The following is a 27,113-nucleotide window of genomic DNA, read 5'->3' as shown; positions in this document are numbered from 1 at the left end:
CTGCCTTAGGTGCAGGCAACCAGAAGGTATTAACAATCACGGAGCCAGCCATTTTGATTATGTTTTCGCTCCCTCTGCCCCATCTAGCCTCAGAATGAGTGTGAGCATTTTTAACCCCAAAGAAAATGGCCTCTTGGAGGGAAGAGTGGTTTGGGGGGAAGTGAAGGAATATAATAGTCTAATGAAATACAAGCTCTGAATGGATGTCTGTCTGCTAAGGCTTGCCAAGGATTGCTTGCTGTGACATTACATTCACTTCCTCTGCTTGTTTTTTCTTCAAAGGGAAAGGAAAACAAGTCTCCCCTGAGGATGGGAGATGAATGTTTTGGCACAGATAGAGGGAAAGGAGCATATGAGACAGTTCCAGAGGCTCCTGGGAAAGAGAACAGTGGCGGCTGCTGGGTCACAAGCTCCATCTCTGATCTCCCTGCTTCCTTAGGAGAAATGCCAGACCAGAGCTGGCTCCCAGCCAGCGTCTAACCAGGCCAGTCTCTCCGGCCTCCATGGAGCCATTGAGTTATTTTGGTGAGGTCTGTTTTAACTTGTTTACCTGTATGTGCCACTGAATGAGGTTTTGATGGAAGAGGGATGAGACGCCCTGTCACAGACACAACCCAGAGAAGGTTGCTTCCCATAAGGAATGATTGGACTTCACGCCCTGGGACCTAAGGCCCCAGCTCAAAGGCACTAAAAAAAAAAAAAAAAAAAAAAAAACCTTCCAGGGCCTGTGACAAGAATCATGACCCTGCTGAAGCCCCCATTTGGGCCAAATTATTCTTCTGTCATGTTAGCTTCTCAGGAAGTGAGACCCTACAAGCTCTGCATGTGTTTGCTTCATTTAACTGGCATCCCAAATTAGTGTGCATTTGCCCACTGTTTGGGGCTTCTGTCTCAGGAACGGTAATTATAGCCTAAAGTACAGTGCTAAAGAGCAGACTGGCTTCAGGGTCTGGTCAGTTGAAACCGAGCTGAGCAGTCTCACCAACCAGTCAGCAAATTTAAGGAAAATTCCCATTTAGGGACTGGCTTAACCATAGGATTTTTTTTTTTTCATTTTGGAGCTCTTTTCTTTTCCCTTTTTGTCTTAGCCCAGATATCAATTCTGAATGGTCTTCTGAGCTTCTCTCACCAACAAAGTATGTTGTAGGAGAGGAAAACTGCACTGGACTACTGTAATAGCATGTACGGATCATTTGCTTTGTACTAGGGCCTAGGCCAGTGTTACCTTTAGTATTAAGTTGCACTTTTACAATAATTTTAAGAGCAAGAATGCTTATTATTGCCATTTTGCAAATTAGAAAACTGAGTGAGAAAGAAAGAAAGAAAGAAAGAGAGAGAGAAAAGAGAGAGAGAAAGAGGAAGGGAGGGAAGGAGGGAGGGTAAGAGAGAAAGAGAGAAAGAAGAGGCAGAATTCCAACACAGGGCTATTTTATTCCTGCCTCTGAGTAACTGTTTATTCTGTTTAAAATTTTAAGATATTTTATTAGTTCTTTAAATATTTCATACAATATATTTTGATCATATTCTCAGCCTGCCAACTGTCCCAGATTTACCCTCCCCACCCACAATCTCCTACCAACTCGACTTCCAGTTCTTTTATTATTATTTTTTTTAAAAGCCATTAAATACAATTGCATTGTCCAACTACGCTTAGGAGTAGGGCCTGCCCTGGAGGGTGGTCTACCCACCAAGAGTCACCATTAAAGAACACTGGCTGTCCCTTTTCCAGCCACCATCAGTCTCTCTTAAGCTAGTAAGTGGGATTATGTGTCTATCATGAAAGATGATGTAGGGATATTTAAGTTCAGAGGCAGTGGATAACTTTAAGGAAAATGTTTTCTAGACAAAACTTATAAAGATCATGACTCCATCCATAAGACCTGTAAATAAATCTCTACACACACACACACACACACACACACACACACACACACGTAAAGTTAAAAGAGGTTGGCTTACTGACAAACTTGCAACTTCAAGTGCAACTGAAAAATTAAGAAGTTCAGCACAAGTTGAAATCTAAGTGAATTTAATCGGAGGAGGGTAGCATTTGAAAATATCCAAACACAAGAATTTATGGGCAACATTTTACATCTGCATGTGTAACAGGGGAAGGTCCTTGGTATCAGTATGGATGAGTATACAGCAACCCTGCGTAGAGGAAGGGTTCCTTGCTAGCATTATTTCAATTTTATAGTGGAGAGATTTTTAAGGCAGTTTAGTTAAGAAACATAAGGTCAACATGATGAGTGTGTTGTAGAGTGAATCTTCATATGAATGATAAATCTTATCTTCTTTAGATGAGTTACTATACCCTAAGAGCCCCAAGTCTCCTGAGTCTGCAGGAATTCAAGACACTCATGTATTAGTCCCTTATTTCTTGAGATCCTGACTAACACGAGGCAGCAAGTAGAGATCAAGCCCATCAAGACTCACATTTAACACTGAGCCTCCAGCAAATGTTTACTTCATTTCCGGAGACCCTCAGCCCTGAAGTACAGCTGGGGTAGTGCTTATATTGAGATCTCTGCGTTTTGATTTGTTGTGAGTACATTATTTAGTTTTGTCCCTCTTGGGAACTGACTCAAAGTCCCTATGAAATCTTCACCCAACATTGGGAAAGACTTGGAGCAAAGAAGAAAGTGTTATTTTGTTCTTCTTAAGCTGTTCTCCAGAGGATGCCCCAAGCCCTGATGTCAATGGGCACTACTCCCTAGAGGATTCCAGAGAGAGGTCAAGGGGATTCCTACTTCTAGGGTCTCAGTGTGGCTTTCGTTGTTTTGTTGTAAGGAAGTGGAAGGTCAAGTACAGTGTGTCAGTCCCATTTGGAAGTGAAAGAAGACTCATGCAAAACAAAATGTGATGTTCACAGCTTCTCAGATTTGCTGACTGCTTGAAACAATCCTCACAAAAGTTTTGGATTCTATCCGCAGTATCAAAGGAAAGAAACAGAAGAGACCTTTTCAATATCACAAAATCAATCTTCACAGCCAGAGTTGGACTGAGCTTTGCAACTCCAGGCCCACAAGACTAAGTGCCATAGCCGGAGTGCTCAAGAGATGAGTACACGTGAACCACTGTGTTTCTCTGATTCTGAGTCATCAACGTCAACCATTAAATTTAAAAAAGACAGACAGACAGGAAGGAAGGAAGGAAGGAAGGGAGGGAGGGAGGGAGGGAGGGAGGGAGGGAAGAAAGGAAAAGAAAGGAAGAGAAGAGAAGAGAAGAGAAGAGAAGAGAAGAGAAGAGAAGAGAAGAGAAGAGAAGAGAAGAGAAAAGAGAAGACAAAAGAAGAAAAGAAAGAGAAGAAAAGAAAACTTTCCAGGCAAAATTGCGCTAGCCTCATTTGGGAACACAAAGATGATGTACCTGGATAGGAAGTTCTCCAGGGACTGCCTCTTGTCCTCCTTGCAGGCAATGCCCTCCTTCTTCTGCTTCTCCATATCTTTGATTCGGGATTGGAAAGTGTCAATAAGATCAAACACGGACTTCATTGCTATTGGCACTTCGTAGTATTGCTGTTTAAGAAAGCATAGGATACATGCAATTTATACTTTCCAGAGAAATCTAGGAAAACCTTTTGATTTGGAGCCTAGAGGCAGTTTGTTTGTTTGTTTGTTTGTTTGTTTGTTTGTAATAGTACTATCTGCTAGTTGCTTGAAATTGGGACCCCCAGGAAGCAATTGGTACATTTAAACAGAATGATTCTGGTCTTCTTTTACTAAAAACAATTTATAGCTTCCTTACCATAAACACCTTAACTTTATTCCCATACTGCTGGCACTAATCTGGTTTCTATTTATGACACCACCAGAGAAGTCAGGGACAGTATACTAACATAGAAAAGCAAATGAGACAGCATTTTAGGGTTATTAACCTGACTTTCTTGCCAAATCCTGTTTTTTGAGTCATTTAACATTAGGTCATGTTTCCTTACATGTTCTCAGAAACAGGTAAAGACCCAACTTAAAAACAGTTAGATTCACATCCTTGGATTCCAGCTACCCAGACTTTCAAAAGTCACTTGATGTGGATATGGGCCCTGCTGAGCAAAACCAAAATGAGGGGCTGCCTGAGCATGGCTTCCAACTTTACCCCAGTGGGTTTTCACCGTAGAGATCATCTAGTTCAATTTCTTCTGTGAGAGATGATGTGTTCTGCATGTGCACAGCACATTAATGGAGTGATATCTCCCCAGAACCACAAAACCACTGCAGGTCAAGTCAGCTGTTCTGGTGGTGCAGATAACACCCCCCCCCATCCAAACAGATCTTCATGGAAGCTTGCTCACTGTCAGCATCCTAGAATGCTAAAGACTCCAGGACCTTAGCCTCTGTGGGGATGAAATCAAAGGCAAGCTGGATCATCTTGGATAAGCCACTTACCCATTATTCTGCGACTATATTTTTTTCTCTGCGAAACAAGAAAGATACTAGCATTTATTTTAGATCTTTAAGACAACGGTTGCATAGGTTTAAGCAGTTTGTTTGGGGCAAGGAAAGCACCCAATAAAGTGAGCTGTTTTGTCACTATTGTGACTGTGTAACTCAATTTTGGGAGGCTCACATATTTTGTTGCTGTAAAAGCAACTTAATGGAAAATTCTTGCAGCTTTTTTTTTTAATCTGGAGGCAAAATTCTAGACTAAAGCAATTATTCCCTACTTTAGTTCATTCTCTAAAGCAATGGTTATCAGTCTTCCATCCAAAGGGACCTAACTTCCTTCCAAAGGGTCCAATGTGTGACCCTTTAATACAGTTCCTCATATGGTGACCCACAACCATAAAATTTTGCTACTGCTATGAATCATAATGTAAATACCTAATATAAAGGATATTTGGTATGTGACCTTCATGAAAGGTGTCACAACCCTTAGTTGAGAGCCACTGCCCTAAAGGAACCATGGTAAGTATAAAGTTTCTTGAAGGAAGGAAGTCCTCTGTCCCTTTTAATTCCAGGGCATGGATCACCACAGCCATTTAACTAGTGTCTGATAAATTCACCACATTTATGTGATGGAAAATGATTTAGTCACGTAGCTGGCCTGTCCAAGTTCAGTCTAACCCAGTCCTTTTCTGAAGAGACCATTTCTGAGTGCAAACTCATAGGACAACTGAAATACTAGAGCTGTTTACAAACCTTGCCAGTAGGGCACCGTTTGTGGACTTATTGACCATAAGAAACCATAGTTTCTATTCCGAGGAATTGTACCACATCACTCACAGAAAAACGCATACCTTGACTCTCAGATCCACGTCTGTCAGCACCATGAAGAAGTCATCGTAGGTCATTCCATACTCCTTCCTCAGCTCGCTGATGAGATGTTGGTCCACCAAGTCATCATCATCCACCACACGCATGGGTTTCTCATTATCTAAAGAAAAACAAAATGTGCAGGAAGATGAGTATGGCAAAAGAGAAAAAATGTTGAATAAAGGTGAGTGGGGACCCTGAAGTCCACCCAGCTCAAAGCAGACCATTCTGTCTAGTTTTATAGTCTTACCTCACAATGTGTGGGAACAGTTTTACAGTGAACTAAATTAAATTAAAACTAGATGAATAGTGAATTCATCTAGTTTGGTACAAAGGTACCAAAGAAATACACAAACGACCATTAAAAACCACACCTTTAACAACCCATCTCTGCCCACAATGTTTGTGTGAATCAGAAGAGCCAGCATTAAGTTTGTCTAGCATTAAGTTGCTAGAAAACTGTCCATCCTGTCCGGGTACGAGGCTTTCCCTAAATTGCCAGGAAGCTAGACCAGACATGTTTGTTAAGGCTCACTTCCACTATAGATAATTCTGAGTTTGAAGGCTGTATCTGTTCCTTTTTTAGTGCATAATTAACTGTGGAGCTCAGTAAACATGCTCCATAGAGAAAAATAAAGAGTCTATGCTCAAAACTAGACCCAGGTTCCTTTGGGCTCCAGAAGAAGCCAGACAAATTTCTCAAATGAACACAATTTCAAGCAAAATTTAAGAGAATTTGGAAGGCTTTAAGCATTATGTACATTTTCAGTCAAAGAAATCATTATAATTCAGAGTAGTTCTTGAAGGTGCCACTGGGGACATGAAAATCATGAATATCCAACTGTCTTAGAGCTTCTTTTTTTTTTTTATTACGTATTTTCCTCAATTACATTTCCAATGCTATCCCAAAAGTCCCCCATACCCTCCCCCCCACTTCCCTACCCACCCATTCCCATTTTTTTGGCCCTGGTGTTCCCCTGTACTGGGGCATATAAAGTTTGCATGTCCAATGGGCCTCTCTTTCCAGTGATGGCCGACTAGGCCATCTTTAGATACATATACAGCTAGAGTCAATGTCTTAGGGCTTCTATTGCTGTTTTCAAACATTGTAACCAAAAGGGGCTTCAGGAGGGAAGGGTTGATTTCAGCTTATAGCTCCACAGCACAGTGCATCACTGAGGAAGACAGAACAGGAACACACACAGGGCAGGAGCCTGGAGCCAGGAGTGCATGCAGAGGTCATTGGGGAGTACTTCTTCCTGGCTTGCTCAGTCTGCTTGCTTATAGGACCCAGGACCACCATCCCAGGGGTGATGCTACAGGGACAACAGTGAGCTGGGCCTTCCCATATCAATCAAGAAACTGCCCCACATCAATCATAAATTAAGAAACTGCACCATAGGCTCTCCCACAGGCTGTCTGGTAGGGGCATTTTCTCAATTGAGGTTCCCTCTTCCAAAATGACTAGCTTGTGTCAAGATGACATAAAACTAGCTAGAATACAAGACACAAGTTATCTGTGGCTTTACACACAAGTTATATATCTGGAAATTGCTTAAACATTTCTAAGGACAAGACAGCTTTACAGACAGACTGTCACTAACTTATAGTTTGACTTAAAGTTTTCCAATTGCATGATAAGAGCGGAAGTGACATAATTTCAGTGAAGCTATGATTGGAATGTTAATCCTTTCCCAACATTCTCTCATGATGTAAAGGCTATAGAAGCCATTTGATCGTGGGTGGCCACTAACTCTGTAGGGTCAGCTGTATTGCTATGCTGTGCATCATGGTTTAGAATATCAGGTTAAATGCATTTTTGATTTTTACTTTTATGTACTTGTGTGTGCCAGTGCCACGTATGAGTTCAGCAGCATGGGTGTGGAACACAACTCTCAACAGTTAGTTCTCACCAGAGCCAGGTCTCCTCTGCCACCCAGGGGGCTCAAGGAACTGAATTCAGGTCATAAAGTCTTCGTACAAGAGCTTCCATCTCATGTGCCATTTTGTAGGCCCTAAATGTGTGCCTGTATCATAACATTCCAGGTCACAGTGGGTTTATTAGGTTACAACTCCATGGTCAATTAAAAGGTATCTATATTTAATTCCCCTTCAAAACAGATTAGTGTTTCCCTCAACCTCACCTAAAATTGTATCTTCAAAATAATCCCTCATATTTAGGATAAATGAAAAATAAAATTAGTGAATGTGAGACATCATAACTGTTAGCACAGCGAGTCTCAGTTATCAACAGGGACACAGGGAGCAGTACTAGGGACTATTTTGCAAATAAAAGATTAAAGCTGAACATATCTATTGCCTTCCCAATAGGAAGACAATTACAGTTAAACTGTTACTTCCATCCAGTTGATTATGCTAGTTGAAAAAATAGAAACAAGTAAATTGATTTCTACAAAACAAAGTGAAAAGAGAAAGAAACCTAGTTTCTTTTCCAAAGTCCTAATAGTGCTTCATGGAGGTGGTCCATAGACACAGGACCTAAGAAACTGTGTGAGGACCAAAAACTGTCTGAAAACTGGAGGAGACTATGATAGGACATATTACAAAGACCACATATCTAGTTTTTCAATTGTATAGTTTGTTGTTGATAAAATATATACTAATTAAAAGCTAATATGTTGGGGTAGTAGTTTTGCTTGTTTTTAGTATATCTTCTTCAGCATAGAAAGTAAGTTGCAGAAGTAAATGTGCAGCGTGATACTATTCTCAGTTCAAAACATTTTAAGGCAAAAGAAGATGCAAATAGGAACACACAACATGCAGCACCCATTCTGTAGGACACAGCTGTTCACAGTGATTTTCTCTATGGGACAGCAATGGCAACCATAGGTGGAGTAGTGACTTGTTACTCTCTATATCTATACTATTCAAATTTCAACAAGGCATAAATAATTCTGTGAATAATAACAAAGATTTAAAATGTCCTTAACTATCTGTCCATCAAACTACCTTCCAAATGACTGCGTTTGTGCCCATAGGATAGCACTGTTGTCAGCCTTTTGCATTGCCTCGTGGTAGCTCCAGAGACTCACTGTTGATCAAGGTATTGGGAATAACCAGTTGTGGAATTACCTACCATAAAGGAGACAGCTATAATGTTGCCTCCAAGGCTCAGGGAACAGGCCAGAGGAGGAACAGGAAGAGTGTAAAAGCTGGAAGAAGGCAGAAGAGATGCATGCTGAGTTCTAGGGCTGGCATGATGACATGGCTGTTGTACTTTTGACACTCCTGGCCAACATGCTTACCTATACAAGACGGTACCCATCAACACCTAGTCGCAGAATAAGGGGCGGATTGTAAGGCGCTGGAGCTCTATATAATGGTTGACAGGGAAGGAAGAAACCATTGTCTTCAGTGCTAGAGATGCTGATAATGTTCCCATGTTTCTATAAACAAACTCTCACCCTTGTTTCTGCTAGCAATGCTACAGGAGCTAATTGGTACACACACACACACACACACACACAGAAGGAGGGCTAACTGGGAAGAGTGATGACATCAGTGAGAATGGGAAGAGGCCAAGACAAGAAAACAGTACTAAGATGATCAAATATATTGTGAACTTGAAAGAAATGTGACAATAAAACCTGTTATTATGCATAAATAAAATGCTAACAGAACTATGAAAACTAAAAACATCCTTTGCAGTTAATATTCTAAATCTTTATAAACAGGTTTTATCTTCACCTAGGAATTATAACTTTGAGGGGTTTGTTGTTACCTTATATTGTTTACTTTTTAAGCAGGGTCTCATGTAGCCCAGGCTGGTCTAAACTCATTCTGTACCTGAAGATGGCCTTGACCTCTTTTATGAAAATATATATATTTTATTATCATTATTATCCTCTCTCTCTCTCTCTCTCTCTCTCTCTCTCTCTCTCTCTCTCTGTGTGTGTGTGTGTGTGTGTGTGTCCATGATGTGAGTAAGTGGGTGCTTGTGCCATGGTGTACATTCAGAAGTCAGAGGACAAGTCTGTGTAATCTATTCTCTATTTCCATCCTTACATGGGCCAAAGGGACTAAACTCCAGTTACCAGACTTTGAACGGTAAGTCCTTTTGCCATCTCACTGACCTGACCTTGTGCATGTACAATGGTAGGTGCAGCGTTGGGCAAGAATAATGGATATAAAAGCCATACCACTCACCTCCAAACTGGAAGCCCCAAGTGTTAGCCACATTAGAGCTCAAAACTCCCCTTCTGTCCATTCTTGCTCTCCTTTCCCCATAGGACTGGAGGAAGGGTGCTAACTCTCCATTTACCTCCTTACATTCAAAACTAGAGATTCGAGCTCTCTTCCTCAGAGAACACACTCTGTAACAGATTCTGAGGAAGAAAAAGAGGACTGACTTGCTCAAGGTCACACTGCTACTAGAAGCAAAATGGCAGCAGGACTCAGACAGCCTGACTTCCTCCCCTGGAGCCCTCACTGTACTATACACAAACACCTCCCAATCACTGGCCAAATGGACCATGGTTTAAGGCCTAAGACAAACTTGCTCTAACCAGCAAGAAGCTGATTTCACAGTCTGGTTTCAACTCTCAAGCAAAATGTTTTCAGAAGTAATTCAGCTAAACATTAGAAAGAAAACGTTTTACACTCTCAGGCTACTGAAATGTCTACATGTTTGGCCTGAGGAGAAAAATCTGCCCAAGGGAAACAATGAAGTCTCTGATCAAGGCTGGATCCAAGAAGGACAGAGGCAAGTACAGCAGGGAAGACTCCACTCCTGGCCAAGTTCTGAAGAAGGTGCATGTGAGGCCAGCTCCTGCCTGCGGCTGTCTACGCTAACCCCAGGTCTCGGCTACCCTCTGCATTCTGTGCAAATCAGAGCTGGGCTAATAGTCTTCAGTCTGGGAGGCAAGGCAGAATGTATGGATTCTTAATTTATCCACTCTGTCTGAGCACACTAGTCAGTCCTCATGGAGTTCTCTAAGACTTACAAGTAGACATTCTTTAAAGAGGTCCTATAAACTGTTAACTTTCTCCTAATTTAGCTAACATGACTCAAAGATCGATGTTCATTTTGTGAGAACAAGAATGGAATTATCAAGGAAAAGACTAGCCAGATGAGAGCTCTTTTTCACCCTCTTACAAATAGTCTGTGGGATGCTTGTCTGGTTTCTCATTATTTAGGAATCCCAGTCCCAAAATCCAGTGGCACATTTCTGGTTGCATTATAGTAAGTTTCTTCATGTATTTGATTGACTATAGACAGCACAGTCGCACTTAAAAATTAGCTTCAATTAGAAGCTATTAAACAATTGTATGCCAGCATTATAGTCAAAACCCCACTTGTGACTAGTTCCTCTCTTGGCATCCACAATTTCTTTTCCTTCCCCTAAATTCAAGCTGTGAACTGAAGTTCTCTAAGGGTGCCATATCTGTGCTGGAGAGTGTGCAGACAGACTGACAGACGACTGACTGAGTGACTGACTAGAATGTTGTAACTGTGGAGAGAGGGGATGTTGAAGATTAAGAGACAAAATTATCTCGGGCTATCTTTAGCTTTCTTAAGATCCACTCACTCCCAAACCATGTCTTTGACCTCACCATCTTTCTGACTATTAGTAAAACCTTTGGAATGTGCTACTCAGCAGATCTCCACCAGCCCTAAAGCTATGAATGTTAAAAGATAACATCTGGGCTGAGGCGATGACTCATTTGGCACAGCACTTGCCACGCCAGCATAAGGAGCTGAGTTTGGATCGCCAGTCCCAACATAGAAAGCTGAGCAGGGGAATGTACTAGCTACTCAATCTAGCCAATCAGCAAGCTTCAGGCCTAGTGAGAGACTCTGTATTTAAAATGAGGTGGGGAAGCCAGGCATGGAGATGCACACTTTAATCCAAGCATTCTGGAGGCAAAAGCAGACAGATTTCTGTGAGTTTGAGGTTGGACTGGTCTACATACAGAGTTCCAGGCAACCTGGTTACACAGTGAGACCCTGTCTTAGGAAGGAAGGAAGGAAGGAAGGGAGGGAGGGAGGGAGGGAGGGAGGGAGGGAGGGAGGGAGGGAGGGAGGAAGGAAGGAAGGAAAGAAAGAAGATGAGAAAATGGTGGAGTGTGATTAAAGAAGAAATCTGACATCAACGTGTGATCATTACACAGAATGGCACATAATAGAACATACAGACACAGCATGGACACACATACACACATAGATACACACGTAGACACACATACAAACACACAGAGAAACACTCAGACACACAAACACGCACATAAATATATATACACACACACATACACATAAAGACTCATACAAACACACACACACAGAGAGAGAGAGAGAGAGAGAGAGAGAGAGAAACATGACATCTGAGAGAGAGAGAGAGAGAGAGAGAGAGAGAAACATGACATCTGAAAACTATAGAAGAGATTGCCCTGATGTGTTGTACCTCACCAACCTGATCTCCCACCAATGTATTTGATTTATGAGTTTTCTTTTTGTTCTACCACTATGAAAGCTCATACAACCTCTTCCACTTTAGAGCATGCCATTCAAGGTGACCCTAATCTTTGTTCACAGGCCATCATGATCAAATCCATTATTTCCTTGGAGCAAGCACTTCGTGGTGCATCTATAAAGCCCTTCACCAATGCTGGGATCATTTCACTGTCTCCTGTTGCTGCAGCACTTCATCACTGGCTTTTTCTAAAGAGTGGAATTTATTGCCAACTTTCATCACCGTCACAAGAAATCTTCCTATTACAATCTTTGGATCCAGACCAATCAAATTAGATTCACTCATGGTAAGACCAAGTGAGCTGCATCCAAACAGGTTTCCTAGCTAATTGTAATGCACTCAAAGGACAGAAAGTCCCTCTCTTACAGAAGAAAACCTGAACTCTTATCATAGCATATAAGGCCATTAATGTTATCGACCCAGTGTATCTTAACTAATCTATCTATTAAGACAGAATACATATACTATGCTCGAGATCTCTATTTTCAATTGCTGAAACTATGGCCTCTTTCAATACATTTGGTGGTGCACATCTGGAATCCCAGGAGGCTGAGGCAGGAGGATGGCAAGTTCAAGGCCAACCTGGACTAGAGAGTGAGTTCCAGGCCATTCTGGGCAACTTAGTCTCTCTCTCTCTCTCTCTCTCTCTCTCTCTCTCTCTCTCTCTCTCTCTCTCTCTCTCTCTCTCTCTCTCTCCCCTCTCTCTCTCCTTATATATGTATGTGTGTGTATATATGTGAGTGTTATATATGAAATATATATTTATATATAACAAATAGAAAATAGATATTTGTATGTCTATAAAGAAGCACAAATACATATTATTGCCTGCAGAGAGCAGGGAGTAATAGATAAAAGAATCAGGCATAGATTCAAGAACCTTCATTGTACAACTTCTTATATAAATAGTATAAAATGTATCAACAACAAAAGTTAAAGATAAAATATCTCAGTTTTCAAAATTAGAGTAACATAAATTTTATTTCCCAAGGCTTCTCCATTAATAAACCCACTATTTATGCCATTTATGGTGTTATCTTTGATTATGGTAGTTGGAAGAGTCTATCTTTTCATGAGTACACATACACACATACACATAAAAGTTTAAATGTAGCTCCTGCACATGAGGGAAAATATTAGCTGTCTTTATGAGTCTGGTTTCTTGTGCCTAGCATGATTTCTAGTGGCATCCATTTCCCCACATCCTCTGGGTCGATAGAGCATGGTTTTTGTATTTGCTCATCTTTTGACAAGGAATCACTTGTGTCTCCTCCACAGTGACTTGTTTTGCACATTTGACCTCTGTACTTTTGTCCCCCTGATTGTCCAGGGTTGATGCTAACAGTGATACATTAGATGGTAAGGACAGGGGCTGGAGTAAGATGAGCGAAGGGATGCTCGACTTTGTAGCCCATTTACATAGTTAATCATCAGAGACTGAGTACACAGGAAACACCGAGACACTGTGGACACCCGCTTACCCAGACTTCCTGCCTCCCTCAATAAGGGTGGAGGGGTCTAGGAAGGGCAGTTGGCAGGTGCTGTCACCACAGATGAAAGCAACACCTGGAGTCAGAGGACCAGGTTTTCTGGTCTGGCTCAAAGGGGAAGCAGTTTGGGGGCATTATTATGGGTATTGATGTGAGCTTTACCATATAACATAATTCTCTTCAGGAAAATCGAAGACAAAAAAAAATAATGTAAACTAGAATGTGTTCTGTCATTCTTATTTGTAAATGTTACTTTAAAATTCATCTCTGTGCATTCCTTGTTTATATAAACAATGTTGTCACTTCTTATACTGTATCCCACATCCATCAACTTTTCTACCTCCTTTTTATTAATGACCCTTAAACACCAATTGCCTCAGAGGAAGCTATCAGAGCTGGGGAGATAACCCAGTGAGTAAGAGCACACACTGGGGTGGGTGGGGGACTTCAAGTATCCTTTGAGTTTTAGTACCTAGTATGTGGGGATCAAGACAAATGTAAAAATATTTATCAAGTTCATGGGTTTTTTTTAGGGGAATCCAATTCCCACCTGCTGTATTCTAGCTCCTTCTCATTTGATCCTTTGGTAAGGAACCAGTATACAGAAACTTCTTCCTAACTGACCAATTCTTTGATCTTTCAACTCAACATAAACACCAATATTCTTATTCTAGATTGGCATTTTAAATAGAAACAACAGAGAAAGCCTTTATATGTGAATCCATTTTAGTATCTCACATATAATATCCTTCTATGTTGGCAAACCCATATGGGCACTGGAATTTGCCCAAATCTTGTGACTTTTTTTAGATGAATGTCTGAAATCTTAAGTTTAATTTCCTAGTGTTTGTAGGCCCATAGATCATGTTCTAACTATTGTCAGCAAGATGGACCAGCTGATGGGTGCATCCACATTGTGTCTGGTTGTCAGTGTTCGCTTTCAAGGGCCAGTAAAACTCTGGAGAAATACAGAGTATTTACTTCATATTTAAAGAGAAGTAAAACTACTGGACAGATCTCAGGCTGAAAATCAGACAAAGCTGGGATTTGGTTTACTAAGACTACAGCTCATGCCAAATTTTATTTTCCCATAACTGAATCCCAGTCTTGGCTGAAAGAGCTACAAGCCTTTCTCATGAGGGTAACCTGGGACACAGGGAGGGAAGGGCCTTCCAGGAATTAAGTGAAAGAAAAAAATCATCCCCCTCTTTCAAAGCAGGCCAGTGCTGTCACTCTGTGAGACAAAGATACAAACTGTAAGACCTGGTTTTCAATAAGTCAGAAAAAAGAAAAAGAAAAATCCCTCCATCCCTACAGTTCAGATTCAATCCAGATTTCTAGAAAACACCAGAATAATGCTAAAAAAGTTTCCAAGGCGGTACCAGATGCTTATAATAGGACTATACCAAGACTGATGGAGAAGATATAATGACTTTCCCAAACTCCTCTGAGCTAAGGAATGAGAACACTGTGTGGAAGAGTTGGTAGGTAGCACATTTGACAGAGAAAACCTGGCTGCAGAGGACTTTTATCACTTGCCAGCACCAGTCTCTGCTGGATTGAATGTCTGTTTCCTCTCTAGACATCTGGAGTATCATGAAGCCGGAGGCTCAAGCTACTATGTGAAACTCTAGGAAACAAATGGTTTGAATCCTCATTAACCTCTAAATATTCCTTTATGCTTTTTAGTCTCTTGGGCTTCTCATTGATCATCCAGAGTACTAGTACAATCTTGCAATCTGACCAGAAAGAGCACTTGCAAGTCAGCATTCTGTAATGAGCAGAAAGCACTAGCAATTGTTTTCCTGGTGGCAATGGTGACAGTTCCTTTGATCTCCAAACTACTTGGATCAAACTACATTGCTCACCAGACCCAGTAGTGGTGATAAGGATAGCTATAAGAATAGTGCCCATTGTCAGCAGGGGTTGTATAGTCACAATCTTATTTCATCAGGAGCACAGCCTGCGAAGAAGGTTTGATTTCTTCTAAGACTTAAGAGGTGGGTTGGAGAGATGAGTCAGCCATTAAAGGCTAGACTCACAACCAAAAATATAACCTGTCTGAGATCACATAACAAATAAATTGTAACTCTAGATGTAGACCTACTGGCCTCCCAAACTACTTCCCCCTGCCATTTTGGTTTACTTGATTGTTGTTGTTTTTACTGGTTTGAGGCAGAGTCTCACTTTGTAGACCAGGCTGCCCTCAGACTCACAAAGATATGTCTGCCTCTGCCTCCCAAGTGCTGGGATTGAAGATGTGTGTCACCATACTGGGCTGTTGTTGATTAAGGACATTATTCTCTCCCCCAGACAGGCACATAGCAGAGGAATAGAGTTTACAAACAAGTTACTAATATGTGGTAATTTATGATGGGGCACAAGAAAGGATGTTGTTTGTGTTCCCCTTGCAGCCACCTCAGGGGATGGTGAGCTAAGGAAGAGAATGTGTAACTGAAAATGTATAGCCATGTTCTAGAGAGCTGCTGTGTAACGCTGTGCCTATGCTTACACCACTACAGTTTACATTACAAGATTTATGAAGACAAGAGATAGTATGCTAACGATTGTTGTTACAATTAAATGTGACTAGTTTAAAAAACTAGCCTATATACAAATCAAGCTGACATAATTAGGACAGATGGGTCATTTGCACCAAGATCTTGCATCAGAAAGATCTGAGCAAGGTTATATTATTTTGTGTTAGTATTAATTAATAGGGGAAATGGCTTTCTATATTTTCTGATATTTTCAGAAAAAAATGTATTTTATGAAAAATTATAGAGGATAATGAAGATAAAGAAGAATAAATCCGGATAACTTTAATTATAGCTAAACAACAAAAGCAGTAAACTTAAGAAAAGGTTTTTTTTAAAAAGAAAACTTGGTGGGAAGAAGAATTTCAGTGGGAGAGGGAGGGATATAAGAGAGGGTAGTTGGGGTAAAAAAAAAAATGACCAAAATTGCACACACACACACACACACACACACACACACACACACAAATTGTAACATGGAAAGTTTTATAGATTAAAAAAAACATATAAAAGAGATCACTGCCTCTGTTCCAGCCTTCTGAGTGTGAGACTGGACTAATCAGTAAATCTTGCAGCACGATCACAGGAACTGCTACACATCACACCTCAGCTGCCTGAGGCTGAGCCGTGCCTCATGCTCTTCACACATCAGTATGAAAACTTGTGAAAACTCTAATGTTCAGCCAAATTCTTCTGCTCTCTAAAAGGACTTGGGAGAAATCCAATCTATATTTTCACTGGCTTTTTAGTTAGCTCAACAGTTTCTAACTCGAGATAATTCCCTCTTCAGGCTTGCCAGCATCCAGGGGTCTGGCAGGTCCTCATGCATGATGAATCACCAGTAGCATTAAGTCTGTAGTCATGTCAATTGGTGTGGCTCACAGGCAAGAGGACCCAGGAACCAGGAGCAAAGGGCTGTACACCTCTCTGATTACCCCCAACCATGTAACATTTTTTTCTCATTTCCTACACCTTTCATATCTATTGTTTTAAAATGCTAACATCTTAAGCCAGAATGTTCCTGGTATGGTGGGATAGGCAGGCGGGCATACAGACAGATAAATGATAGATAGATAGATAGATAGATAGATAGATAGATAGATAGATAGATAGATAGAATCTCTGTCCCCACAACCAGAGGACCCTCCAAACATCCCATTGTTTCTTTTGACTTCCTCCAATCACCACCCAAGACCTCTCCCATAACAACTGTCCCACCATAGATAAGAGGCCAAAAAAAACAAAAAACAAAAAACAAACCAACCCCAAACAAACCATAAACAAACAAAAACAATAAAATGCTGAAGAGCACCTAGCTGGAAGTGATCAATTTTCATGGAGCTGTTGTTGACAGGACCAAAGATGGTGACCACAGAGATCCTCCTGGTGGCCATCTTGCAGAAGCTCTCCAGATATTCATCCCGCTGCTGCACATACATATTGTTCTCAGCCTTGGGAGTGGTGATCAGCTGGAGGCATGGAGGAGAAGCATGTATTAGTTCATAGTGCTCAAGTCATGATGAGGCCAAATCCAGCAACAACCAAGAGCAGAGTGCACTTAGACTGTTAACTGCTTTCTTAGGCAGTTGCATAATCAAGATCCAAACCATTTTGACAGTCTTTTTCTTTTAAAGTAAAATAAAAACTAGTCCAAGTAGTTTAGATGTCTCTATTCAGTTCTCTAATTTACCTTCACTTCCTGTGTACCATGGTTTTCCTATTTGTGGGCACTCAGAAATATTTATTCTTCAAGTCTTTCACATTCCACAAATATCTGACGTGCAATAATTATCTGCCTTTCCTCATCTAGATCTAGCCTAACTAACTAGACATTGGATAATTCAATCATTTTTCTCACTTCCATAATGTTGGGAGAGCTTCATAGCCAGGCCTTTCACACTATGGAATAGAATTTTTATGAGGTAACCTTGCGGAGAGTTTTTATGATGGCTTATGGGGTCAGATTTTGCCATATAGATGATATTCATTGTCACACTGAGCCCAAGGAGAGGGTTTTGATACTAGAGCCCAGCTCTGCTTTATCCAGTGGCTTTAATTGTTTTACTTTAGCCTCCTTTATACAAGACCTGGAATCTTTTCATTAATTGTTTTACTTTAGCCTCCTTTATACAAGACCTGGAATCTTTTCATCCATATTTTGTGACTCTTCTCAAGAAAAGACACTCAGAGATATTTTGATCGCTAGTCATCTGAGAGCTATATTTCATTTTGTTTCGGTTAAAATGAGTAGTCTTTCTTTGTGAATTCTATTTATGGATATATATGCATTACGTGTTTATATATATATATACACACATAGATATATGTGTACATGTATGTACATTATATGAGTTTGGTTAATTATTTAGGTTCTTTGTATTCTCTAAGAATGTCTTACTGTTTTGAATCTACCCTAACACAAGAGTTTCTCTGACCCTCTGGTCATTTTAGTTGTCTTTTTTGGAGCCTTCTCCAATGTCACAGATTTTCCAAGCCAAAACCAAAACTATTGCCCACACTCTGAAAATGGCATGCTGCTTCCTTTGGTCGTGGGAAGCCATGAAGTATTTTCTGATGATGGTCAGATTCTTCTCAACCCTCCTGAACCAGGAAAACTCACAGGGCAGGTGTCTGCAGTGAGGCCTGACAGGCCCACTTGTTGGCTCACCCCTTGGCTTAGAGATATTTTCTTTCATTTAGCCATGTTCAAATTTAACAGTCACTTTTCCATTTCCCCATCAGAAACATGTAATCTCTTTCTAAAGTCTGTGTCCACACGGTTAGCGTTTTGTGTTCGGAGGAGTTACTATATTGTTAATCTCTGTCAAGTATTTTATCAAAAATGGCCATTAAATTTGGCTCTGAGTTTATCTTACTCATTATTTTTCTCCATCAGAGTTGTTTATTGATGCCTCCTAGAGTTCCCCGACGAAATTTTTGTGCTTGACAAAATACTCCCTCTGGGAATGTAAAATGCTTCTGAAAGCCCATGAGTGGAACATTAGCAAAATTTTTTGATTTTGCTTTTTAAAATGTTTTTTTCTTAGCTCATCATTTAAAGCAGATATGATCTGGTTAATTTTGATTTTCTGTTTTACTCCTGTTCATAATGGCCAGGAAATATGTTTTAAAAGATGTAATCTCCATGAGAAAGTTATAAAAATTTCCCACACTCTCTAAAATGTATTCATTGATTCAGGACTAGCCTTAAGAAAAAAAATTAGGGTGGTTCTAAAAAAATATGGTGATCATATTTTTGGCTGTTGTTTGTTTTTAGTTAGCTATGTGTTTTGAGAGGGATGGATGAATTTTGAAATTTTATTTTAACTTGACATATTTTAGATTTTTCTTTTTTGGCCTGCTTTTTTGCTTATAGTAGACCATTTGGAATGAACAAAATGCTGTTTAAGTGACAACATAAAACAGTGAAGACAAGGATAAAAAGATCGACTGCTCATGATTTTGGACTCCCAGCCCATATTTAGGATATATTCTAGAGAGTTCGAAAGCACACTTCCCAGACGCTAGACGAGTGATAATTACTGTTCTCTCATATCCATACACAGGCATCATTTCTTTGTCTCATACTTTGTCATGGAGCCCTGTGGTCCGTGGTGACCATATTTTAAGAGTTCTCAAAGTCTCCTCCAGTCTTCTCCTCCTGGGCATGTATAATTAAGAATTTCAGACAATATGTAATCTCAGAGATGCCCTTTCTCCCCTGCATGGCAGCTTCTCCCACAAATGTACACAGCAGCGAGCACTGGGCCATGGGAGCCGAGTAACAATCTCAGAGAAATCAAATCCTTTCTGGCTTATCTAGAGCTTTGCCCAGGAATGTTTTAACTCACCAAGGAGGTGATGCTCACATTGCACAACCACCTCCTGGCTTCTGGCCTTTGCAGGCTCGCTCTCTCTCTCTCTCTCTCTCTCTCTCTGATTTAGGTTCTCTTATTATCAGACCAATCTCAATCGTGAAATAAAAGCAACTTTAGGTAGAGTAGCACAGAGGAAAAGGTGATGCCCACCATCAAAGTGGGAGGCCTCAACCCCTGGATATCATGTGGCCTGTCAGCCTTGCCATGGAACAACAAACTACACAAACATGCACATAAATACTCACACAGGCTACACATCCAAGCACATTTATTGTCTTTGACTAGTTCACCCTGTCTCCTCCTGCCTGTGTTTGTCCACGTCCTCCAGCCTCTTACACTCTCACTACCACCATAGCTCAAACCCTCACTGCTTTTCATTTCAGTTCTAGAAGCCTTCACAGTTCACATGGGATTTTTGTATCATTCATTCATCTATATCTATATCTATATCTATATCTATATCTATATCTATATCTATATCTATATCTATATCTATATCTATATCTATATGGCATCATGTTCCTTAAGACACTGAGATCTCAGACTCTGCCCCTATCTTGTGATCCACACTAGCTGGTTCACATTCCTCAAGCTACAGAGATCAGTCCATCCACACCAGAGGCAGGAAAAACTCTGAAACATGAGGACCCCGTCTATGACTATCTAGGCAGAGCCCATAAGCCAGATGGGAAAACCTTCTTCTTACACTTAATCTGCGGATGGATGGAGTTTGCACAGAGAAAGGGGAGCAGATGATCACCTGACATGTCAGAGCCTTTCCTTGTGTGTTGACATCTCTGTCACATCCACTTTCTAGCTTGGCAGCATTTCCAACTGTGCTAAAAATGGAAACTGTTTCCAGTTTCCTCTTCCTAGAAAGAGCTCCACAGCACTCCCCCGTGAATGGTCCTATCTTATGGCCTCTGGCCAGCTTTTCGGTGGTAACTCAGGGTATGGGTCATGACTTTAAGTGTGCAAGATCTTATTTGTGTTTCTATTTCAATGGTGTGTTGGGCCAGTGAGTCTCAGAGGAGGATGAAGCCTGGCTGCATAAGTAATGGGGGCAAACAGGAACCAGAAGATACTGGGAAAGTTTTGGAAAAAGATAAGTCTCCAATTATCCATTCACTAATTTTCTGCCTTACAAAACAGAACCTTAAATCCTTCACAAAATCTAAACCATGTAAGCAGATTGCCATCTTAATACCTAAGTCTCTGAAGTAGTGTTGAAAATATTAAGCTGGATGTGGTGGCACATGCCTTTAATCCCAGCACTCCGGAGGCAGAGGCAGGTGGATTTCTGAGTTCAAGGCCAGCCTCGTTTACAAAGTGAGTTCCAGGACAGCCAGGGCTACACAAAGAAACCCTGTCTCCAAAAAGAAAGAAAGAAAGAAAGAAAGAAAGAAAGAAAGAAAGAAAGAAAGAAAGAAAGAAAGAAGGAAGGAAGGAAGGAAGGAAGGAAGGAAGGAAGGAAGGAAGGAAGGAAGGAAGGAAGGAAGGAAGGAAGGAAGGGAAGGAAGGAAGGAAGGAAGGAAGAAAGAAAGAAAGAAAGAAAGAAAGAAAGAAAGAAAGAAAGAAAGAAAGAAAGAAAGAAAGAAAGAAAGAAAGAAAATATTAACCCATTTGGATTATGGGAGATTTCATTGCCAAAGAAAGCTTAAGAGGGGAGCCTGAATCCTTGTAGTTCAGAATATCGAAGCTCCCTGTGAGCTGACAAGTAGGGGATCTCGGAGCCACCAAATGATGTCTGTTAGCTGTCCTCCAAAAAGTTTGTCACGTTTTTGTGATAAACAGCTGTCCACCCTCTCTGTAGGCAACCCCAGATGAACAGCAAGCAGTCTGAAGGAATGGGAAAGTGAATTCAGTCAACTGTTCTTCACCAACTGTCTGAGAAGTCAGAGTCTAGAAAGCTTGTGTAGAAAAGGCAGTACCTCCACATTTGCACTTCTTACAAAATTCGACTGTTTCTTCACAAGTCTCAGAAACTCAAAAGTTCAAAATGAAGTTTTAAAAATGTATATTATTAATTATTATATGCGGGGGCTGTGGGTGTGTGATGTACATGGAAGCCAGAAGACAACTATTGGAGATTGGTTCTCTCCATCATGTGCAGCTTGGAGGTTGAACTCAGGTTGTTCAGCTTGGTAGCAGGCCCTTTTACCTGCCAAGCCACTTCACTAACCCCAGAATAAAGCATCAAATGATCATATTTATTAACAAGTAGTTTTATTCTCCAATTTCCCATTTTCTTTGTGGTATATGCCTAGAGAGGCTGATACCCAATGGAAGTGAGGTTGGAATGTGGATTGAGTTTGAAGTTGAAAAGACACAAGGTCTTCATTACATAAAAGCTACATGCCTTGGGTGAACATCTCAAGCAATTCAAATTTCTGTTTTGTTCATCTGGGAAAGAGGGTTAATCAATCATTCCTTGTAGGAACTGAACGAACTAAACCATGGAGCTTCAACAGAGGTCTCAATTGTAGAAGCTGCTCTTTTTAACAAACTCAAATGCAGGTGGATTAAAGGATTGAGCTCTGGCCTGAAAGTGGGACACCTGGATCTATCTGCAATACACTTGGAGGTCTTGAAGGAGCAGTTTGCTTAACCACGACTTAGACAGTTGCTGCTCGGGTTTCCCTGAGTAATTGGTTAACTAGCAGCTATGGGATGTTTTTGCATCTAAAGCATGGTATGGTTGAATTCAAAACACCAGGGGTTTTACGATAAATTTGAGTCAGGGATCCAGTTACTAAAAAGCTGGAGGTATGAGGAAGAAAGCGCACACCATTTCTGGGAATGCAACCCCACTCATAAATTGAGCACACCTGGTTAAGCTGAGGCTAGAAGTAAATGTTCTCCGCCATACTTTAACAGCTCTGAAACTGTTAAGCCTTAATGAATGCTAATTGACTCACTACACTTCCTGAATAACGTCAGCAGAATTGGATGGAAAAGCGAGTTGGAAGGGATTCATGCACCAGTGATGCCTTTCACCCAGAGCCATGGTTTTGATATCTCAGTAGTTCCATCTCTCCTTTCTACTCCATTCTTCCCTCGTACATCATTAGCGCTTCAGAAAACACACCAGTGATATGATCAGCTGCTCACACACAGGCCTGACAGACTGAACCTTATCCTGATGGGATTTTCTTTCTAATAACAAAACCCGATTCTCTGGCTAGCTCCAAAGAGCCAACGTAGACAGAGACAGTCCCAGCTGGTTTCTGTTTTGCCTCCTATAACATCATCAGAAGCTGTCCTTTGAGATTTATTTGATAACGATTTACGACCAGGGATCTCTGTTAAAAGTAGAGAAGCCCCAGCTGGGCATTCCGATCTGTAACATAGAGAACAGGGAACAGGCAAAAGAAATCGAAGGCACAACTGACATCAGGGGTGGAGTATGGAAACCCCTTTCTTTTGACTTAGCTGTTTAGGGCAAAGAGGGTGTTTGTCAGGCGAGTGCACAATTACAATTCTGACATTTTACCCTTCATTACTTGTTTCTGTTTAAAAACCTAGCTATGAGAAACACTCTGCCTGCATTGTTGGCCAAATGGACAGAATTGGGTGCGAGGGTGCTTTAGTGGGCTGGGCAAAGTCCCAGGTACTCAGAGAGCAAAACAGACAGCCCAAGTGTTAATGCTTTCCCACGCCCCCAAGAGAGCAGCTTGGCTCCATGGATCACAGACAAACATTCAGGAACCTGCTAGAGTTCTACTTTGAAATCAGTGATTCTTATGTCACTAACTGTATCATTTGCATTTCGGTTTATGAATTCTGGGTATACACAAGTGGCTGTTGGTGACTTTAACAAATAGCCTATCATATGATAACCTAAATTTGTACAATCACTTGAAAAATATCTGATTTGAAATGCCATCAACCTACAGAAAGTACCAAAGGGGGTCTCTTCCCTTTCTTCTCTCTCTCTCTCTCTCTCTCTCTCTCTCTCTCTCTCTCTCTCTCTCTCTCACACACACACACACACACACACACACACACACACATAGAGTAAGCTTAGGTTTCGTTCTAATCTCTAACATCATCATTGATGGAAATTAAAAGAAAATCTAGGACATGTTCCACCCAGAACAAATTCCACAAAAGCATCTGCCCTGGTTAACATTTCAAATGTGCAAATTTTTTGAAGCCACTGAAGGTATATAATCATCAGAGTCTCTCTCTACGCGATCATTAATCCAGTTTAGGCCATATTGGACAAACCAAAAGTCTTTTGAGAAACACCCTAGAGAAAAGTGCCTGTCTGGCTTGCAAGATGGATGCAGGCCAAGAGTCAGCTCCTGTGTTCAGAAGAATGGGTGTGGTCCCATTGGCCTGACATGGCTCCTTCAACCAATATCTAAGAAAAGTCTCACCCAATATGAACTTGCTGATCTATTGTTATGTATTTTGAGTAGCATATTAAACCTTTCTTTGGCAGCCTGGGCAAATACCATGGTGTTAAGAAGCCAAGGTTAGGGTAGAAATCTTGGAGTTCTGGGTACAGGCAGACGGGGTCATAAACAGGAGAAGCTGTGGTTCTTTCTTTGATGGAGAAAGACCTTCCATTTAGGATTGACTTATTCCAGTCTAACCCCCTTTTTATATTTATCTAGACCCTTTTACTATTTCATAGACAGTGGCGAGGAATGCCCAAAGAGAAGGTTCCTGATTTGAATGTACACACTCACCATTAGTGGTACTCACAACACCAGGCAAAACAGAACCCAGGGTTGAGTATCTCCTTTCCCCAACCTGGGCACACACGCCCGTTTCCAACACAGGCTCAGAAGAAACTGACAGCTGACTCCAAACTCATACAAACCTCTGCGGACTAGAAACCAGAGCCAGTAACTCAATCCAATGCCACCCTGAGATTCTGTCTACTCTTTCTAGTAACTGGGACAGTAAAGGAGGAGGCAGCCTTCCTAGAGAAAAGATATCTGCCCACGTGTCTCTGAGTTTCACAACCACCAACTCACTATGGAGACCAGACCGACCTTGAACTGACCTTGAACTCACAGAAACCCATCTACCTCTACCTCCCAAGAGCTAGTATCAAAGGCATGAACCACCATACACTGCCTCCAAACCTGCTTGAACATGAAGCCTCAGTCCGTCGTCCAAGAAGTGATTTCGCATACACAACAAACACGTCAACGCCCCCACCTCAGCACACAGAGGAAAATGCCAAACAGGTTACTTACGAGGAGTCTTCGTTTGCCTTCGAAAGACCCCAACAGGTCGGCCACTGACTTCTTGGGACTTGGAGCGAGATGTTTTGCGGTGGGCTTCTGATTGTCATCCTGCTCTGTCTTACCCGCCTTTTTCTTCTTATTCTTGTCTTTCTCCTGTTTGGTCTTTTTCTCAGCTTTCTTCGCTTGCTTTTCACTCTTGAGTAACTTGTCTTGTTTTGCACTCTTCCCTTTTTTCTTCTTCTCCTTCTCAGGTTTCTCGAGCTTTTCAAGCTTTTTCGACTCCTTGGCATTCTGCGAGGGAACGCTATCCACCTGCCGCTCCTCCTCCCCCTGAGAGGAGGTGGGCTGGCTGAGGTCATACTTGTCTTCATATTCGTTGCTGAGAATTCTGTCCTTCTTTTTGGGCAGCTTCCCCTTTACTGGCTTGTGAGGACCTGGCACCGCATTTGGGTCCTGATGGCCATGTTCCCGTTTGTCTGTCCGGTTGTCCCGGAAACGGCTTGTGCCCACAACTCTTGCGCTGACCTCCCAGAGGGTGGGAGGTGGGGTGGCTGTGAAGCTTCCATAGTTGGTGGCTTTGCTGGGCCTCCTGGTGGCCTGTGGCTTCTCTCTCTGTTGCTCCTTCCGAGGTAGAGGGTATAGCTGCTCTGAGACGGAGGGGCCCCTGGCAGTGGTCACCTCTGCTGTTGCAGGGGGCCTGTGGGAGACTGAGAAGGGATGCAACCGGGATGTCCAGGGCCTCTGGGTAGCTGGATAGGCAGTGGTGGTTGTAGGTCTTGCGGCTATTGTCACTACCCGGGATGTGGCCCGAGTGGCTGTCGTGACTGGAGCAGGAGGAAGGGTGGTGGCCCTTGGAGTTGGGGGAGGCTGAGGAGTGGCTGCCTTGCTGGTGGCCTGCTTTCTCGGAGCCTCTCTGGTGGGGTGGACTTGTGTTCTCCTTGGGTCCTCTTTCCTCTTATCACCGCCCAGGCCTGTACCTCCTGCTCCTCCACCGCCCTCGTTTCCTTCCTGGACTACATGGCCCTCTATGCCCGAGGCCTTACACTTTTGGACAAAACCCTTCTGCCTGATTTTCTCGATCCTGCGGATGGGACCTTGATCAATGACCTCATACATGGCTTCCAGCCTGACCGGGTAAGGGTAGCGCTCCTCCACCTGCAGAGTCTTTTTTAACAGCACCATGCTAAACTTGCCCTTCTCCAGTTTCAAGAAGCTCATCAGCTTTGGGATGAGATTGGGGTCCAGAGGCTGCTCCAGGATCTGCCCTTCATTGGTGATCCTCCGTACCTTGCCCCCTTCCTCGCCTGCCTGGTGGAAGAGCACAATCTGTTGGATGTGCCTTTCTGCCAGCTCACAATACACGTCGTCCTTCAGGAGGCTCATCATGAGGCGGTAGTAGCCCTCTGAGGCGTGAGGGGCTGAGATGACCCATACCCTGTTCTTTCCTGCAAAGCTGGCCAGGATATTGGGAGAGCTAGATCCAGAGGGGAATCGCAACATTCTTGTCCGAGCAGAAGACCCCTCATCTCGGACCATCTCACGCGCCGAGCTCCTAGCTATGGGTCTCACCTCAGGTCTGACTGGAACTCCATTGATACCTGAGGGGGGTGGTCTCATGGTCGGGTGAGCTAATCTCAACACTGGTACACTCTTCCTCCTTTGGAAAGGCTGAGGATTTGGTTCTTCCTGGGTGGATTTCTCAACTCCACCAGACCTCCCGGTGTGCCTCAGATACCGAGCTGACCTACTGCTGATTGGAGAAACCAAAGGTACTTTCCGTCCAGTGTGGCTGTCGCTATCCAAGGCAGGAGAATGAGATGCTGAGCCACACACCAGCCACATGGCCAAGAGCGTGGTGAAGTGGGGTCCCATTTTCCACATCATTGTATTATCCACTTGGGGACGCAGAGGGGGTATAATACAAAAATGAAAATAACATAAAATGAGAAGGGAGAAAAAGAAAAGAAAAAAAGTCATTAATTGCAAGCAGAGCTGGGCATGATCTCTTTCTCTAACTTGGCCAAAAAGAAAGGGCAGGAGATAGTTAAAGAAGAAAAAGGAGGGCAAGCAGAGGAGGGCAAACAGAGAGAGGGCTTCTCTTAAACTGCTGCGATTGTCAGTGCTTAGCAGAGTCAGTCTTTAAGCAGGAAATCCAGCTTTGATTTACAGGCGGCAGGCATGAGGCACGCCTGCTCTGCCTCAGCTGTGCCCAGATGCACCAGAGACTGTGTAAACTGAGCATGCTAATTATGAATTCTAAC

The 27,113-nt window shown here is 42.1% G+C and overlaps 1 protein-coding gene across 5 annotated transcripts in view; it reads right to left on the bottom strand.

Moving 5' to 3' along the window:
* Positions 1–27,113, bottom strand: part of Ccdc80 (coiled-coil domain containing 80) — a 34,518-nt gene that overhangs the window by 6,306 nt on the left and 1,099 nt on the right. For all 5 annotated transcript variants that reach the window (XM_006522500.2, XM_006522501.2, XM_006522498.2 and 2 more), the window contains 4 exons: positions 24,862–26,747; positions 17,083–17,239; positions 5,237–5,373; positions 3,370–3,518 (listed from right to left, as the gene is read on the bottom strand). In XM_006522500.2, the coding sequence (XP_006522563.1) occupies positions 3,370–3,518; positions 5,237–5,373; positions 17,083–17,239; positions 24,862–26,736 (2,318 nt within the window). In that variant the 5' untranslated portion in view covers positions 26,737–26,747. The remainder of the gene's footprint in view (positions 1–3,369; positions 3,519–5,236; positions 5,374–17,082; positions 17,240–24,861; positions 26,748–27,113) is intronic.

The sequence above is a fragment of the Mus musculus genome, chromosome 16 (genome assembly GCF_000001635.26).
Source record: "Mus musculus strain C57BL/6J chromosome 16, GRCm38.p6 C57BL/6J".
NCBI lineage: Eukaryota > Metazoa > Chordata > Mammalia > Rodentia > Muridae > Mus > Mus musculus.
Note: the sequence above shows the minus strand (reverse complement) of the source record. Positions and strands in the feature narration are given on the sequence as shown.